The sequence below is a fragment of the Castor canadensis genome, chromosome 19 (genome assembly GCF_047511655.1).
Source record: "Castor canadensis chromosome 19, mCasCan1.hap1v2, whole genome shotgun sequence".
In the NCBI taxonomy this organism is placed as follows: Eukaryota; Metazoa; Chordata; class Mammalia; order Rodentia; family Castoridae; genus Castor; species Castor canadensis.
This window is the reverse complement of record NC_133404.1, coordinates 18907346-18925904: the sequence shown is the minus strand read 5'-3', so window position 1 is coordinate 18925904 and position 18559 is coordinate 18907346. Positions and strand designations below refer to the sequence as shown.

The window sequence follows — 18559 nt, the reverse complement described above, 5'->3', positions numbered from 1 at the left end:
TGGCTTACTGAGGAGGCCACTCTTCCCGTTTTTTCCCCACACAAAAGCAGAAAGCTCTGTTTTCTGAGCCTGCCACCTGACTTTTTCACTAGAATTAAGGTTCCAGGCAATTCCCCAACTTTCTTTCAAATTAATTTACCATTTTTATGTATCTTTTCTAGCTAAATCCATTGTGTAAAATCTAACTTGTACTGATCATGCATGCCTGTAATCCAAGCATTCCAGAGGCTAAGACAGAATGGTCACAAAAACAAAAACAAAACCCACAAATAAGAAAACAAACCTTTGCCCAAGAAAACAAAGTTTGCCCAAACTTCCTGTTCTGGAATATGTGTAGAAAACATTTATTTGTCACCATAATTAAATTTATGAAGTATGCTGTATTTCTTTTAGAATGTTTAAATAAATTTTAAAATGAGGTGGGTTTGTTTTGTTTTCTTTTTGTTGTGATGTAGATTGAACCCAGGGCCTTTCTTATGCTAGGTAAGAGCTTTAGTACTGAGTTATACTCCCTGCCCTTGAATTGTTTTTAAAAGAGCATTTTTATATTAGCATAAAATGAAATTATATGAGCATGAAATTAAAACTGAAACTTCTTTATTTAGTCTGTCTATATCTTTTGAAAATGTTGACCCAGCTAAGAAGAAACTACCTGTCCATATCTTAGATGGTCTGACCCTGAGCTACAAGGTAAGCATGCTTTTAATGAACATCCATTGCTATTAAAACTGAAACATCAAGTAATTGGTTATTTTGTATTCTAATTTTCTGGTTTTTGTTTTTATAGGTCCCGTGGCCTGTAGACATTGTTATAAGTTTGGAATGTCAAAAAATTTATAATCAGGTGTTCCTTCTCCTGTTGCAAATAAAATGGGCAAAATATAGTCTGGATGTTTTACTCTTTGGTGGTAAGGTGTATTTTCAGCAGATAAACCTTAATTTAGTTTTAGCCTGAAAAGAAGGGGTTGATGTATTTTCATCATTTTTCATGTATAAACAAATGCAAACTGTAGCAGCAGTTTTGCAGACCTCAGGTATGTGAGTGAAATGTCAGGAAGTTGTATGTAGAGTTGAACTTAAAGACAATAACTTATTACTGATTTAACTCAAAGTACTCTTCTTAGGTTATCCAGAAATGTTTAATGAAGGATTAGTGGAACTTTTACATGTTTCCATTAGTGATAGCAAAAGTGATGCAGGGAACTTTTGACACTTGACCTTCCAAAAGCACTGAGATGGGTCCCTGGTACATGCCTGTCAGGGCACACCTAGCAGTGCTGATGCTGTGTCCCTCAGAATTCTCTACTCATGTAATGAGTGCAGTAAGGTTGGAGGCAGTTTCGTTTCCACATATTTTGCGTTTTCAATCTTTTATAGAACTGGCTAATACTGCAGAAACACCCCAACTTAAAGAAGGCTTTCTTCATGGACAAGACACAGTTGCTCAGTTTGGACCACACAAGGAACCAGTAAGACAGCAGATCCATCGCATGTTCCTCTTAAGAGTGAAGCTGATGCATTTTGTGAACAGTTTGCATAACTACATCATGACCAGGGTTGGTGTCTGTCCATGTACCTCAGTTCTGTCACCTTATGTATAGAATGATTTGTAATACATTTTTAAATACAAAGGAACCAGAAAATACTTTTTTCAGATTGTACAAATGGGACATACAAGTAATTTGATCATAATATAACATGGCAGTGAAGTTTTTTTTAAACACATTAGCACCTGTGTGTACAAAGACTGTGGTCACTCCTGTCCACAGCTCCTTGGAATGGATGTACCCAAAGCTCTTTTGACACTGCCTTGAGAACTTGCTTCATCACCCACTAAATTTCATCAGTAATAACAGCTGTCCCTGGAAAATACCTTTAATAGTATCAGCCAAATTCCTCAGGAAGGGGTAGAATGTAAGGAGGACGGTGCAGCCATATTATTTACGTTTCTTAAAAATTTTTAAATGTATTTAATTAGTTTGCTTTATTCATTTATTCATATGTGCATACATTGTTTGGGCCGTTTCAACCCCCTGCCCTCCACCCCCTCCCTCTCCTTCCCACTCCCATCGCTTCCAGGCAGAACCTGGTCTGCCCTCTTCTCCAATTTTGATGAAGAGTAAACAAAAGCAATGATAAGAATGACACAGTGTTTTTGCTAGTTTGATATAAGATTAGCTATACATAGAGATTCCTAGCATTGCTTCATGCATAAGTGTATTACAGCCTGAATTGATTCATCTCTACCAGACCTCTTCACTACTGATCGGTCATCTTCCCATACTGACCTCTCTCATTTTAAGGTTAATACATGAGCTCCTCTGCAGTGGAAACATCAAACGCTTTCAAGTTTTGGGTTTCCTACCTATCCCTGTTCCTCCTGTATGTGTCCTCCCCTTAGCGTGTGACCCAAGTATAATAATACTACATTTGTTTTAGATGTAAAGTCCGCACATAAGGCAGACTTTACGATTTGTGGCTTTCTGAGGTACAAACTCAAGCTACGCTTAAGATGATGTTCTCCAGTTTATCTATTTACTTGCACATGATAAGATTTCATTCTTCTTCATGGCTGACCAAAATTCCATAAATACCACACTTTCTTAATCCATTTGTCAGTATTGAGACATCTTGGCTGTTTCCAGTACTTGGCTATTGTGAACAATACTGCAATAAACATGGGTGTGCAGGTGCCTCTGGAGTAACCTGAGTCACATTCCTTTGTGTATATCCCTAGGAGTAGTATTGCTGGATCATATGGCAGATCTATGCTTAGTATTTTAAGAAGCCTCCATATTGTTTTCCAGAGTGGTTGCACTAGCTTACATTCCCACCAGCAGTGTAAGAGGGTTCCTTTTCCCCCCCCCCGCATCATCGCCAACACCTGTTGTTAGTGGTGTTGCTAATGATGGCTATTCTAACAGTGGTGAAGTGGAATCTTAGCGTGGTTTTAATTTGCATTTCCTTTATTGCTGGAGATGGTGAGCATTTTTTCATGTGTTTTTTGGCCATTTCAATTTCTTCTTTTGAGAAAGTTCTGTTTAGTTCACTTGCCCATTTCTTTATTGGTTCATTAATTTTGGGAGAATTTAGTTTTTTGAGTGCCCTTTATATTCTGGTTTTCAGTCCTTTGTCTGATGTGTAGGTGGCAAATATTTTCTCCCACTCTTTGGGTGTTCTCTTTAGTTTAGAGACCATTTCTTTTGTTGGGCAGAAGCTTTTTAGTTTTATGAGGTCCCATTTATCTATGCTATCTCTTAGTTGCTGAACTGCTGGGGTTCAATTGAGAAAGTTCTTGCCTATGCCTATTAATTCCAGAGTATTTCCTACTCTTTCCTGTATCAGCTTTAGAGTTTGTGGTCTGATATTAAGGTCCTTGATCCATTTTGAGTTAATACTGGTATAGGGTGATAAACATGGATCTAGTTTCAGTTTTTTGCACACTGCTAACCAGTTTTTCCAGTAGTTTTTATTGAAGAGGCTGTCTTTTCTACATTGTATATTTTTAGCCCCTTTGTCAAAGACAAGTTGGTTATAAATGTGTGTCTTCATATCTGGGTCCTCTTTTCTGTTCCACTGGTCTTCATGTCTGTTTTTGTGCCAGTACCATGCTGTTTTTATTGTTACTGCTTTGTAATGTAGTTTGAAGTCGGGTATCGAGATACCTCCAGCGTTGTTCTTTTGACTGAGTATTGCCTTGGCTATTCGTAGCCTCTTGTGTTTCCATATAAATTTAACAGTAGATTTTTCAATCTCTTTAATGAATGTCATTGGGATTTTGATGGGAATTGCATTAAACGTGTAGATTACTTTTGGGAGTATAGACATTTTTACTGTGTTGATTCTACCAATCCATGAGCATGGGAGATCTCTCCACTTTCTATAGTATTCCTCAATCTCTTTCTTCAGAAGTTTACAGTTTTCCTTGTAGAGGTCATTCATATCCTTTGTTAGGTTTACACCTACATATTTGATTTTTTTGAGGCTATTGTAAATGGAATTATTTTCATATATTCTTTCTCAGTTTGTTCATTATTAGTGTATAGAAATGCTAATGATTTTTCTGTGTTGATTTTGTATCCTGCTACCTTGCTATAGCTATTGATGGTGTCTAGGAGTTTTTGAGTAGAGTTTTTTGGGTCTTTAAGGTACAGGATCATATTGTCTGCAAATAGGGATATTTTGACAGTTTCTTTACCTATTTGTATTCCTTTTATTCCTTCTTCTTGCCTAATTGCTCTGGCTAAGAATTCCAGTACTATGTTGAATAGGAGTGGAGATAGTGGGCATCCTTCTCTAGTACCTGAGTTTAGAGGGAATGGTTTCAGTTTTTCTTCATTAAGTATAATGCTGGCTGTAGGTTTGTCATATATAGCTTTTATAATGTTAAGGTATTTTGTTTCTATTCCTAGTTTTCTTAGAGCTTTTATCATGAAATGGTGTTGGATCTTATCAAAGGTTTTTTCTGCGTCTATTGAGATGATCAAATGGTTTTGTGTTTGCTTCTGTTATATGGTTTATTACGTTTATTGATTTTCATATGTTGAACCACCCCTGCATTCCTGGAATGAAGCCTATTGGTCATGGTGAATGATCTTTTTGATGTGTTGTTGAATTCGGTTTGCCATTATCTTATTGAGGATTTTTGCATCAATGTTCAATAAGGAGATTGGCCTATAGTTCTCCTTTTTGGAGGTGTCTTTGCCTGGTTTTGGGGTAAGTGTAATACTGGCTTCATAAAATGTGTTAGGCAGTTTTCCTTCCCTTTCTGTTTCGTGGAACAGTTTAAGGAGGGTTGGTATCAGTTCTTCTTTAAAATTCTGATAGAATTCAGCAGAGAGTCATCAGGTCCTGGACTTTTCTTTTTGGGGAGACTCTTGATTGCTGCTTCAATTTCATTTTGTGTTATAGATCTATTCAGTTCATTAATATCCTCTTGGTTCAGTTTTGGATGATCATATGTATCTAGAAATCTGTCCATTTGTTTAAGATTTTTGAATTTATTTGAATATAGGTTCTGAAAGTAGTCTCTGATGATTTCCTGGACTTCCGTGGTGTTTGTTGTTTTTCTCTCTTTTTGCATTCTTGATTCTACTAATTTGGGTCTTTTCTCTCCTCATTTTAGTCAGGTTTGCCAGGGGTCTGTCGATCTTGTTTATTTTTTCAAAGAACCAACTTTTTGTTTCATTAATTCTTTGTATGGTTTTTTGGTTTCTATTTCATTGATTTCAGCTCTTATTTTTATTATTTCTCTCCTTGTATTTGTTTTGGGATTTGCTTGTTCTTGTTTTTCTAGGAGTTTGAGATGTATCATTAGGTCATTGGTTTGAGAACTTTCAGTCTTTTTTAATATATGCACTCATGTCTATAAACTTTCCTCTCAGGGCTGCCCTTGCTGTGTCCCATAGGTTCCAGTAGGTTGTGTTTTCATTTTCATTGACTTCCAGGAACTTTTTAATTTTCTCTTTTATTTCATCAGTGATCCATTTTTCATTAAGGAATGAGTTATTCAGTTTCTAGCTGTTTGCATGTTTTTTGTCTTTATTTTTGTTGTTGAGTTCTCATTTTATTGAATTATGATAAGATAGAATGCATGGTTTAATTTCTGTTTTCTAATATTTGCTGAGGCTCGCTTTTGTGCCTTAGGATATGATCTATTTTGGAGAAGGTTCCGTGGGCTGCTGAGAAGAATGTATATTGTATAGAGGTTTGATGGAATGTTCTGTAGACATCAACTAGGTCCATTTGATCTATTGTATATTTTAGATCTAGGATTTCTTTGTTGATTTTTTGTTTGGATGACCTATCTATTGATGATAATGGGGTGTTAAAGTCTCCCACAACCACCGTGTTGTAGTTAATATATGCTTTTAGGTCTTTCAGGGTATGTTTGATGAAATTGAGTGCATTGACATTGGGTGCATATAGGTTGATAATTGTGATTTCCTTTTTGTGTATTTCCCCTTTTATTAGTATGGAATGTCCTTCTTTATCTCATTTGATTAGTGTAGGTTTGAAGTCTACTTTGTCAGAGATAAGTATTGCTACTCCTGCCTGTTTTCGGGGGCCATTGGCTTGGTAAATCTTCTTCCAGCCTTTCATCCTAAGCCTATGCTTATTTCTGTCAGTGAGATGGGTCTCCTGTAAGCAACAAATTGTTAGATCTTCTTTTTTAATCCATTTCATCAAACGGTGCCTTTTGATGGAGGAATGAAGTCCATTAACATTAAGTGTTAGTATTGATAGGAATGTGGTGATTCCTGTCATTTAGTTGTCTTAGTTGTTTGAAGGTTTGATTGTGTGTACCTAAGTTGAGGTTAACCTCTACTTTCTTGCTTTTTCTTTTCCTGTAGTTTGGTGCTGTCTGCCCTTTCATGGTTATGTTGGGTTTCACTTTCTGTGTGCAGAATCCCTTGAAGAATCTTTTGTAGTGGTTGCTTTTGGTCACATATTGTTTTAGTTTCTGCTTATCATGGAAGACTTTTATTGCTCCATCTATTTTGAATGATAGTTTTGCTGGGTAGAGTATCCTGGGGTTGCAGTTATTTTCATTCAGTGCCCGGAAGATCTCACCCCAAGCTCTTCTTGCTTTTAATGTTTCTGTTGAGAAGTCTGCTGTGATTTTGATGTGTTTACCTTTGTATGTTATTTGTTTTTTTCTCTCTTACAGCCTTCAATATTCTTTCTCTACTCTCTGTACTTGTTGTTTTAATGATAGTATGCCGTGGGGTAGTTCTATTTTTGTCAAGACTGTTTGGTATATTGTAGGCTTTCTGCACCTGTATGGTATAGGTTTCTCTAGACTTGGGACATTTTCTGTTATTATTTTGTTGAACATATTACACATTCCTTTTTCTTGCACCTCTTCTTCTTCCATGTCCATGATTCTCAGGTTTGGTCTTTTGATGGAGTCAGTAAGCTCTTGCATTTTCTTTTCACAGGTCTTGAGTTATTTAAATAATAGTTCTTTGGTTTTTCCTTTAATTATCATTTCGTCTTTGAGTTCTGAGATTCTGTCTTCTGCTTGTTCTGTTCTGCTGGATTGCCTTCCATTTTTTTTTCACATTTGTGTTTCATTCTTTTTTCTGTGGTTTCTATATCCTGAGTCCCTTTCTCTTTGATATTGTCTGTTTTCGTTCTGAGTTCATTTATCTCTTTATTAATCATGTTCTTTGCTTCACTTTGGTGGTTATACAGTGCTTCTGTAGTTTCTTTTACTTTTTCTTGTGCTTTCTCAAATTCTCTATTTTTGTTGTCTTGGAATTTCTTGAGTCTTTCCTGTACATTTTGGTTAACCATATCCAGTATCCTCTGTATAAAATTCTCATTGATTACTTGCATGATTTCTACTTTCACGGTGTTCTTGTGGGCTTCATTGGATTCTTTGGCATAGTTTGTCTTTGTTTTATTGGAGCCTGGATCTGGGTATCTGTTTTCTTCATTTCCCTCTGGTTCCTGATTTATTATTGGAGGGAAAGTGGTTCCCTCTTTTCTTCTGTCTTCCCTTCATTGCCCTTGCTATTATTACTGTCGCTGTACTATGTGTAATTCCGTATTGTCTAGCTTGTAATAATAACAATGGTGAATTCTGGTGGTCTGCGTCTTCCCAAGCAGTCTGGGAGCTTGCATCTGGTGGCGTGGAAGCCATCTTCGTTTCTCCATTTAACATGGAGTGGGGATGCTGTGTGTGGGCTGGGAGTGTGGAGGAGTCAGAGTTTTGCCTCCTCTTGGTGGTATTTCCTGCGAGATGTATCCCCTGCGTCTCTCCAAGATTTTACTTTAGGATGCACACTTTCTGCTTCTTCCCTCTAGCCACCATCTTGGAATCTCTATCCTAGCTAGGGTTGAAGTTATTTTCACTCAGTGCCCAGATTACCTCACTCCATGCCCTTCTTGCTTTCAAGGTTTCCTTTGAGAAATCTGTGATTTTGATGGGTTTTCCTTTGTATCTTATTTGTTTTTTTCTCTCTTACAGTCTTCAGTATTCTTTCTCTATTCTCTGTGCTTGTTGTTTTAATGATAACATGTTGTGAGAAAATTCTGTTTTGGTCCAGTCTGTTTGGTGTCCTGGAGGAATCCTGTATGTGAATGGGCATAACTTTCTCTAGATATGGGGAATTTTCTGGTATTGTTTTTTTGACTATATTATGAATCCCTTTTGCTTGGACCTCTGCTTATTCAATGCCCTTGATTCTCAGGTTTGATCTTTTGATGGAGTTGGTGAGTTCTTGTATATTCCTTTTGCAGGGCTTGAGTTGTTTAACTAACAGCTCTTCAGTTTTTCTTTTAATTTGCATTTTATCTACAAGTTCAGAGATTCTGCCTTCCGCATGTTTCAATCTGCTGGAGTAACTTTCGACTGTGTTTTGTGTTTCTGGTTCATTCTTTTATCTGAAGTTTTACATATCATGTGTCACTTCCTCCTTAATATTTTCTATTTTCACTTTTAATTCATTTATCTCCCTGTTTATAGTATTCTCTGTTTCACTTTGGTTTTTATTTAGGGCTCCTATGAGTTTATTTATTTGTTTCTGTGTTTTCTTGTATTCCTTATTTTTGGTGTCTTGAAATTTCTTTAGTGCATCTTGTATGGTTTGGGTAACCATGTGTAGTATCATCTCCATGAAATTCTCAGTGATTACTTGCAGGATTTTGTTTTTGAGGGTATTCTTGTGGACATTGTTGGGTTCCTTGTTGTCATTTATCTTTGTTTTGTTGGAGTCTGGAACTGGGTATCTGATTTCTTCATTTCTCTCTCACTCCTGTATTAAATAATTTTTGGGGGGAGAGTGGTTTCCATCCCTTTTTCTTCTTCCCACTGCTCCACTTGATCTGTGCAGCTATGTTCTTGATATTCTAGTTGGTGGTTTCAGTCACCTGTTTTCTTATCTTGATTTTAATTTTTGTTTTGTGGCTCTCTTGGTTTTTTAGCTAAGGTGGTGTGCTGTTTCTGTCCGTGGTCTGGGTGTAACTTAATATTAAATAGTTCATAGGTTTAATGCCTGAGTAGTAGTTTAGGTGTTATAAAGAAGATCCCTTGGTGGTAGTATATAAGCAGTGGGAGTTGGAGGGTTAATGATTTTAGGCTAGCTGTAGAAATTTGGGGAATTGGATAGGGTGGGACTAAAAGAGGAGCCAGGAAGTGTGTGGGTGAGTGAGGGAAGCAGTGCAGGGACTGCTGGTTTTTGTGGTCCTTGTGTATGTTTGGGTGTATTTCCGTTGTAGAACAGTGTGCTTGTGTCAAGGATTGGAGGGGTTTGGGTTTGTGTCAAGTTGGTATAGTAGGTTGTTCAGTGGGTGATGAGTGTGAAGGAAGAAGTGGTAGTCTGGTGACAGGTTGGGGGAGAATGGAAGGGGAATTGTGGGCTGGGGGAAGAGAGTGTGTGAAAAGGGGCAGAATGATTTGTTGGAGAAGGGAACCTTGGGTTTTAGCCTAGGAGAAGGATGGAGAGTGAAGGGGGTGAGAATTGGAATGAGAGGATGATGATGGTAAAGTTAATAGTATAAGACAGAGGGAAAAAAAAGATAATAGGAGTAAAAGTAAAAATAGAAAACCCACAATAATAAAACAAGCAAAAAAAATAAAAAAGCCAAAGAAATCAACAAAAAAAATAAAAAAAACCCTCCAGGTTCAGGAGCAATAAAATTTTAGTCTTAGTTTACTAAGATTCTGGTGTTAACTCCTCCAGCAGCCAGTCCTGGTGTTAGCATTTAAGGTGAAGCTCTGTCATTGTCTTGGCAGGTGATTTGCTTGTGAGTAGTGTTTTGTTTTTCTGTTTTCCAGCTGTAACTGCTTGGTCAGCTCCTCCCCCAGTGAGGTGTGGCAGTTTAATTTTGTATGGTATCCTCAGATTAAGGAGATCATCTCTGTAGTCCATTAGTTGTCCTGCTTTGGAGGTGGCTTTTTGCTGTGCTGTTTACTGGGGGCTTGTTTCTTTGCCTTGCCCCACTTCCTCTGGGGCAGGGTCAGTGTTCCATCAGCTGGCCTCCACTGTTAGCATGTTGTGATGGTTCGCTGTTTGTTTTTCAATTTTGCGGAGTAGGTTGACATTGGGTGCTGCTCACTGGCTCAGGAGATGAGCTTTGTGATCTGCTACCTGCCGTGCTTCAGGGAGTGGTTTGTCACCCAACTGCTGTTGGCCTTCCTGCCTTTCCAGCATTTGTTTACTGATAGTTCTCACAGATATTAGCTCCTTGCCTTTCCCCGCTTCTCGGGTGTACTTTCAGCAATCCTACCCCTTCCGCTGTATGCTAGATTACAGTTCACTGTTTATTGTTCATTTTTTTTGGGGGGGGGAGGGGTCAGTATGCCCAGGGGCTATGCTGGTTTATCCCGGGGGTGGTTGGGGGAATTTCTTGAGATGCTTGGCTGAATGCCTCACAGGCAGGTTTGCAGCCAGTGGTGGCTATGGCAGCAGCCCACCTGTTTTCTCAGTGTAAAGTGTCATGGAGAAGCTTTCCATGGACTAAGGGTTCAGGGTGTTGAAGTTTTGATTCTCATTGGTGCTTTATTTCTGCCAAGTGTGGCTCCAGCATCTCAGCAAGGTTTTGGAGTCGCAGAGCTCATGCTGTCTGTTTCTGCACCCTAGTTGCCATCTTGTATTCTCCTACTTACTTTTTTAAAAAAACCAAAAATTCCCTATAACATAAGTGAAACTGCTGTTCTTAGATATCTTAAAAACAGCTCCACAGGAACTTTTGAAAGAGGAGTTCAGATATTAAAACCATAGAAATGTAACTAGAAAATCAGACTTATTTGGGGTTTAAAACTTGCTTCTAAAAAATGTACGTCTCCATTTATCCTCATTCCAGTATATAAGTTCGAAACTCATCTCATTAGGATGAAATGATCCTTTCAAACCTGTGTATCAGATGTGAAGGATATAGCCAAGGTTCTCTGCTTTGCCTGACTTCAGTACTGGCTCTCACAGGGCCAGCATTAAGACCTTACTTATTAAAAGTAAAATTTAAGTAGGAGCGTAAGTTTTTACTTTATTTTGTATTTTCTATTTGAAGTACATCTATGTTCCTTTCACAGAAAGATCAATACTGTGTATAAAAAGTGGAACTTACTAAAACATAAGTTCATTGAAATTATTGTATTGTAAAAATCATACTTATATTTACAACAAATTTATCCGATAATTTTTAAAATCAGTGCATTTTCTTGTGGCTAGATAAACTTGATTCTTCCTGCCAGTGAGTCTTGTTACTCTAAAGGTGAGTGTTAATTCATTGTGCAAGAGGATGTGCTGAGGACTGGCCCAGACACTAAGGTGTCCAGTGGTATCTAGTCAGCCTTAAATGAGGGGTGTGATTATTGAAGGAAGAATTTGAGGACACTAGAAGAGTTTGGTAGAAAGCTTTGTGTGCAGCACGTAAGACTCAAAGATTTATAATTAAGCTTTTTGTCTTTCTTTTCCAAGATTCTTCACAGTACAGGGTTGGAGTTTCAGCACCAAGTCGAGGAAGCCAAGGATTTAGATCAGTTGATTAAAATTCACTACAGATATCTGTCAACCATCCATGACCGATGTCTACTAAGAGAAAAGGTAGGTAAGAGAAGGTGTGGCTAGTGAGATAGAGGGAAGCTGGGCAAAAGGGAATGTCTGCCTGCTTTGGGATTTTGAATATATATGTATTTTCATTTCTTTTTTGGCTGTACTAGGATTTGAACTCAGTGCTCTGCAATTGCTGGCAAGGTGCTCTACCACTTAAGAGCTGCACATCCAGCTCTGGTTATTAGGGAGATAGGGTCTCGCTTTTTGCCCAGGCTGACTTGGACTGCAATCCTCTTTATTTTATCCTTCCTGCTGTAGCTGGGATTACAGGCACATGCCACCACATAGGTTTTTGTCCATTGAGATAGGGTCTCGTGAACTTTTTTTGCCCAAACTGGCCTGGAACCATAGTCCTTCTGACCTCAACCTCGTGCGTAGCTTGGAATGACAGGCAGACAGCAGTGCCCCAACTTGGAATTTTTAGTTATTAAACTACTGTCCTGCAGGATCTTCTTTTAAGCAAAAGCAGGTCAAATGAGGTTAGAGTTGTGTGCCCAACTACTAGAAGTTATACCTAAGAAAAATGTGAGAACTGTGCTGCCACAGTCAGCTTCCACTGTGCACTATACTTGGGTTCATTTGGAATGTCTGCAGCTGTGTAGTAAGAGCTGCAGCTGTATGACAGGAGTACACCAGATCTGCACCTGTAATTCCAGCTACCCTGGAGATGGAGATCAGGAGGATTGTGCTTTGAGGACAGCTTGGTCAAGAACTTAGTGAGACCTTATCATCAGTAAACTGGGTGTGGTGACACATGCCTGTCATCCCAGCCTATAGTGGAGGCTGTGTGTTGGAGTAGTCTGAGTCCAGCCCTGGACAGAAAAACAAGCCCCTACCTAAAAAATAATTAAAGCAAGAAAGGCTGCAGATGTTACTCAGTTGGTAGAGCGCCTGCCTAGCAAACACCAGAACCTAACTTCAAATGTTAGCACTGCAGAAAAAAACCAAAAACTTGGAGCATAGTAGATCAGTGTGAATATGTGAGATTGCACAGTAGGACAGCTGCTAATTCATGGCTGCAAGGGTGCAGTAAGAGAACATGCCAGCTCACTGTGAATGTGAAGAATGCATAGTATGACAGCCCTTGGAACTGCTTGTCCCAGGTTCACTGGTGGAACTGAATGACCATCACAGGATGGGAGCTTGTCTTTTTGTGTCTTTTTCACTGCTAGTCCCTCGTGCTGGTATCATGCACAGTAAATGCAGGGCCCCATTTGAACTGGGCTCATTTTTGAGTCCAGTGCAGTCTTTGCACTGATGAGGTTTTTCTGTAACTGCATTAGGTTAAAATATGGGTATCAGTGTCTAAACATAGTTACAAATCCTGTATTCTGTCCCTGACTTTGGTCTCCAGGTCAGCTTTGTGAAAGAAGCAATCATGAAGGTTTTAAACTTGGCTCTTATGTTTGCAGAAGGCTGGCAGATGGGCCTAGGGGCATGGCAGTAAGTATGCTTTGTGGTCATCTATGTTGTGATTGTTTCAGCTTCCTTCCTAATGGGCTTCTTTCAAGGAATCATTTTTTCATCTTGGCAACATATCCCATAACACTATAAATAATTTAAAATTTGAATTTTTTTTGTTACTATTAGGATTTGAACTCAGGGCCTCACACCTTTTGGGCAGGTGCTCTACCTGCCACTACAGCCACTCTGCAAACCCTAAAAATACTTGAGTGATAAAGTCCAGGACCTGCCTGGAAATGCATGAGTCCTGGGATTCAACCACCTGAACCACAAAAGAAGAAAAGAATTGAATTTTATCACCTATCCTAGGCATCATCTACAATTGTGAGAAGTAAAGCATAAGAAAACTGAGATCTTGTAACTAGGACACTTTCTTAGATTGTATTCATGGTTTGTTCACTTTTTAATAAAGACACTTTCAAACATGCCTAGGTAGAGAGGACAGCACAGCAAACCTGTATGTCCGTCACCACTTCAGCAATTATCTTGGATGATTAGTTCTGAGTCATGGCCTCCACCCACCTGCCTCACACCTGCTGGGTCATTTTAAAGTGAATTCTGGCCATCATGCCAGATTATAGTCCACAGTTGTATTTTGTATCAACTCTAAAATATACCATGTATTTTACTTTTGGACTGTTCACACGTGTTACATAGAAAGGCAAATGCCCTAAAGTCAGTGACTTTTGAGTAGACAGTTGAGGACCCAGGAGTTCTTTCTTCCCATTTAGCAGGACCATCCTTTGCTGTTTAGGTTTTTTTTTTTATTTGAGGGTGGGGAAGGTTGGTGGTAGAAATCCAACCCAGAGCCTTATGCATTCTTACACACTCTACCATTAACCCCCAGCCCAGCCATCCTCCACTCTTAACGTGAACATACTTCTCAGTATTTATTTAGTCCCCATCTTGTTTATTAATGTGATGATAATTCTGCTTTACTTCCCTGAAATACAGGGAATTCTGCTTTTCTTCCCTGAAATACAGTCATCTGGATGACTGGCTTTTTTTTATGACAATGGCTTGTAGATGTCCATATGAGAATTCACTATGATGCTGGTGTCATTTGAAATCTTAACCTGTGGCTGTTCTCTGAAGGAAGAAATTAGGATACTAGGAAAAATTCATAATTGTGGGGATGAAAATAGACCCTCCTTGCTTTATTCTTGCCCTCACAAAGTGTGCAAAGGTATTTCTCTTATACTGTGTGGTAGAAGAGAAAATAACTACTGCAGATGCTTTGTTAAAATTGAATTGTATCCGTTTCTTCCAGCAAATCATGAGAAAAAACAGGAAGTGGGTTTAGGAAGCATGTCAGCTATCACAGCTCATGGAATAATCCTGATTCAAACTTTAGGCAGGAAAGTGAAAAATTAGAGAAGCAATGTGACATTTGCTTAAATACCCAGTGGTATTTTGATGATATTAACTGTTAAATATTTCTAGGCAAATGGTATTGTGGTTATATTTTGAAAGAAATCTTCATCTTTAAAGTACACAATTATGGGCCAGGTGTGGTGGCTCAATTCCTATAATTGCAGGTACTTAAAAAGTGGACATTGAGAAGATCACAGTTCAAGACCATTCTGGAAAAAGTTAGTGAGCCCCGCCCCCCCATTTCAACCAATGAGCAAGTTGTGTTGGCCCGCACCTGTGATCCCAGCTACACAAGAGGCATAGGTAGAAGGATTACAGGGTGGTCCTGAGCAAATCACAAGACCCTACTTGAAAAATAGCTACCACAAAAAAGGGCTGGAGATGTGGCTCAAGTGGTAGAGCCCCTCCCTAGCAAGTGGGAGACCTTGAGTTCAAACCCCACTACTTCTGGAAAAAGAAAAAAACAACAAAGAAAAAAGAGTATACACTTAAAAATATTTAAAACTGGAATGCTTAACCTAGAAGGCAACACACACGTACAGGAAATTAATGTGAGTCAACTCCCTGTATAGCTATCCTTATCTCAACCAGGAACACTTGTTCCTTCCTATTATTGCCTATACTCTCTCTTCAACAAAATTAGAGATAAGGGCAAAATAGTTAATGCTGGGTATTGGGGGGGGGGAGAGAGAGGGGGCGGAGTGGGTGGTAAGGGAGGGGGTGGGGGCAGGGGGGAGAAATGACCCAAGCCTTGTATGCGCGTATGAATAATAAAACAATTAAAAAAAAACTGGAATGCTTTGATGTCTCCAGTTTGTTTCTAAGTACTGTGGTAGGGCTGAGGTGTAAATAGGCCTGGTTGCCAACAGATACCAGGTAGCAGAGTGGCACATACATGGAAGCATGTTGTGATGTTCTCCTTTATGTATATTGGGTTTTTCCCACTTAAAAAGTTTCTTTATAATAATTTCAAATTTTATGGTTGCATATCCTTAGTGTGTTCATTATTTTATAGAGAATATATGCTTGTAAAAATTACAATACAGAATTTGTGAATGAAAAGTCATCTTACCTCCAGAACTAAAGACTACCTGGGAAAAGTAGGGTTTTATATTCTAATGATTCTTTCCTTGCCGTGCTTTGGAAAATTTATCTAAATGTGAGGTAGGATGTAATCCCAGCTAATCTTTAGAGTTAAGATTGTAAATAATTAAACTAAAATACATTTGAAATTACCCCAAAGATATTTTATAGTCTGCCTAATAGCTCCTATGTACCTTGACGTGAGCTGTAATTTATTTTCTTTCCTAGGATGGAATCTATAGAGAAAATGGAGTCTGATTTTAAAAACTGCCACATGTTTCTTGTAACCATTTTAAACAAAGCAGTGTGTAGAGGATCTTTTCCCCATTGTGAGTACATCATGTTGTAAGATTACACCTTTTCTGTTTTCTTATAGTTAATTCTGTATGTCATTGTTTTCTTGCTAAGGCATGAACAATTTGAATTTCTCACCATTTCAAAACTGGAAAGTCCCTTATCAGTGGTGCCAAGCTTTGAATTATTTTTCCAGAATGACAGTGTGGGGGGTGAATATCAAATGTTGATCACTAAGACTGAAGAGCTTGCTTTCTAATGTGTCATTTTATTATGCCAGTGGATTCCTAAACCTGAAATGGAGCAGCTGAGAGAGTAGATTTGTCACTCTTGACTTTCATGTGTAGCCATTGAAGCTATTTTTTTCTCCGAGACAAGGAATAGGTGGGTAGCAATTTAAAAACTCCGAAGGCTGCCTCTCATCACAAGCAAATGTGGACTTGATAGTTGATCATTCAGGGTGTGTGGTAGACAAGAGAAGTCTGTGGATGAGTTATGGAAGAAGAGAAAGTTGTTAGTCTCTGGAAACAACCGAGTAGCCTCTCTTTTCCCAACTTTTTATTGTAAAGAATGTATATAGTTTTACTCTCTTTCCATTTCTGCATGCTCTGATTGTAATACACTTATTAAGAGTAGCCAGACATTTGACAAAAAATACTGCGTACTACTTATGTGAGAGAAAACACTGATGTATTTGCCCCTGTTTATATTGGGTGAGGGACAGACAAGTAGGTGACATCCATAGGTGGCATGGTGTTATGAGCTGGCTCCAGGTTTTATGCCAGAAGGCACAAATGTTCTTTATTGGTTGAGATGCCATTTCTTTTTTACTTTCAAAATTAAAATGATCAGAAATGAAATATATCTTACGTTTTTTATTATTTAACATGAAGATAGTCTTTTTCATTAAAAATATCTGTTTTAAATTAAAACAGCATATCTTTAAATACTTTTCAATTCTCTGTTATGGCCTTATTCGAACATTTTTAAACATTTGAAAACCTTTTTTAACATTATTTTTATTCTTCCCACAGTGGAATCTCTAGCACTGTCGCTCATGGCTGGCATGGAACAAAGTTAAATATGCTTACTGTAACAAGGTGCTCAGATTTCTTCTTCATACCTGTACATTTCTGCCATATACAGCAGTGAAGTAAGAATTATTTATTTTGTTCATTTAAAAAACTTGTTCATAGTCTAGAGAAATGGAATATAGATAGTTTTCTTAGGAGATTATTGGAGAGTGTATTGGGTAATGTATATAAGATTTTGTAAATAAGGCAAAGTGAATATAAGCTATTTACTCCTTTATTTCTTAATTTCATCTATTGATTCATGATATTAGTACTTTAAATTAAGTTATTTTATTTGGAAAAATGTAATTATTGATAGTAAAAATAAGTTAATGCTAATTTTTCCTTACTTCTTTATTCTTTTGCTTTTGAGACAGGGTCTCACTATATAGCCAGGCTTGCTGTGAACTTGTAATCCTCCAGCCTCAGCCTCTCGAGTGCTGGGATTATAAAGTGTGAACTGCCACATCTGGCAAATAAATTGATATTCTTAAGTTTCCTTTCTTTTTCTTTTGCTGCTGATGTTCCTTCATCAAAGGAGTTTTTATGTAGGCACTCTTCTACTCAAGGCACACTCCCAGCCTCAGAGGAGTTTGTAAAATAGAGCTTTACATTTCTTCTTCTGTAACAGTTGCTTAGATTTGACTATCTTAAAAGTGTTCATATTTTTACATGCCTAGGAAGTTAATGGAAATATTGACAATTTTAGTAAATATTTAAAATCAACTTTACATGGAACCAACTGTTGGTGCATATTGTTGTTTGATCAATTTTTGTGAATTCACCAGATATCTCAAATAAAACTGTGCTTACCTTTCAATTTTTTCACATTGTTCTTATTTATTTCTTGATATGAGTGTTAGTTAGTGTTCACCAAACAAGAACAGATGAATCACGTAAATAAAGAAATTCAGTAAGGACATAGTTGATCTGAACATTAGGTGTCTGGATCAAAGTGACATTTATAATTTATTAAAGCCCTCATGCAACCACATTAGAATATACCTGAAGTTTACACAAAATATTACCAATATAGACTGAATTTGAGCATAAGACATACCTTTTACAATGGAAATCAGACAAAGTATACGTTCAGGCCACAATGGCAGGGGCTTTAGGAGGCAGGATTTTTCTGTATCTACAGTGGGGTGAGCCATAGGTCACATAAAAATACAGGATTGATTTGTATTATTTTGTGGCTGGCAGGTAGGTAAAATTTGTTAAGACTGAAGACCGGGTGTAAGTTGGATAGGTTAACTAGCCAAGGAGGATATAACTGGTGAGAGCAAGAGAACTTACTTGTAGGTACCTCTGAGGCTCAGAGATACCAATGCAACACATGAAATTTTAGTCCTTATGATACAAGTTTGTAGTAAGGGTCTTGAAGTCATTCTTTTGCATATGCATAGCTAGTTATCCTAGCATGATTGTTGAAAAGACTATTTTTTCCCCACTGAAATTTTCATATCAATTAATTGTAACAACATGGGATTGTTTCTGCATGCTCAGCTCTTGCATTTAGTTATATGTTTATTCTTAGGACACTGACACACTGTCTGGAAACTAGTACAATGATAAATGAAACTAAAAAGAGTCAATGTCCTTGTCTTGCTCTTGACCTAAGGGGAACGCTTTCAGTATTTCAACATTACAGTGTTTTTCTGGCTTTTATAGATTTGAGAATGTTCCCTTCTATTCTTTTATTGTTGA

At 37.9% G+C, this 18559-nt stretch overlaps 1 protein-coding gene across 9 annotated transcripts in view; it reads left to right on the top strand.

The window, feature by feature from the left end:
* LOC109680757 (gamma-tubulin complex component 5) overlaps positions 1 to 17669 on the top strand; it is a 54353-nt gene extending 36684 nt beyond the window's left edge. For 7 of the 9 annotated variants that reach the window (XM_074061897.1, XM_074061896.1, XM_074061895.1 and 4 more), the window contains 7 exons: positions 606 to 690; positions 788 to 908; positions 1378 to 1556; positions 11427 to 11552; positions 12916 to 13004; positions 15711 to 15811; positions 16811 to 17669. In XM_074061897.1, coding sequence (XP_073917998.1) covers positions 606 to 690; positions 788 to 908; positions 1378 to 1556; positions 11427 to 11552; positions 12916 to 13004; positions 15711 to 15811; positions 16811 to 16857 — 748 coding nt within the window. In that variant the 3' untranslated portion in view covers positions 16858 to 17669. Of the gene's footprint in view, positions 1 to 605; positions 691 to 787; positions 909 to 1377; positions 1557 to 11426; positions 11553 to 12915; positions 13005 to 13151; positions 15075 to 15710; positions 15812 to 16810 lie in introns of those variants that run through there. The other 2 variants (XM_074061899.1, XM_074061901.1) reach the window with 2 other exon arrangements.
* Positions 17670 to 18559: the final 890 nt, after the last annotated feature.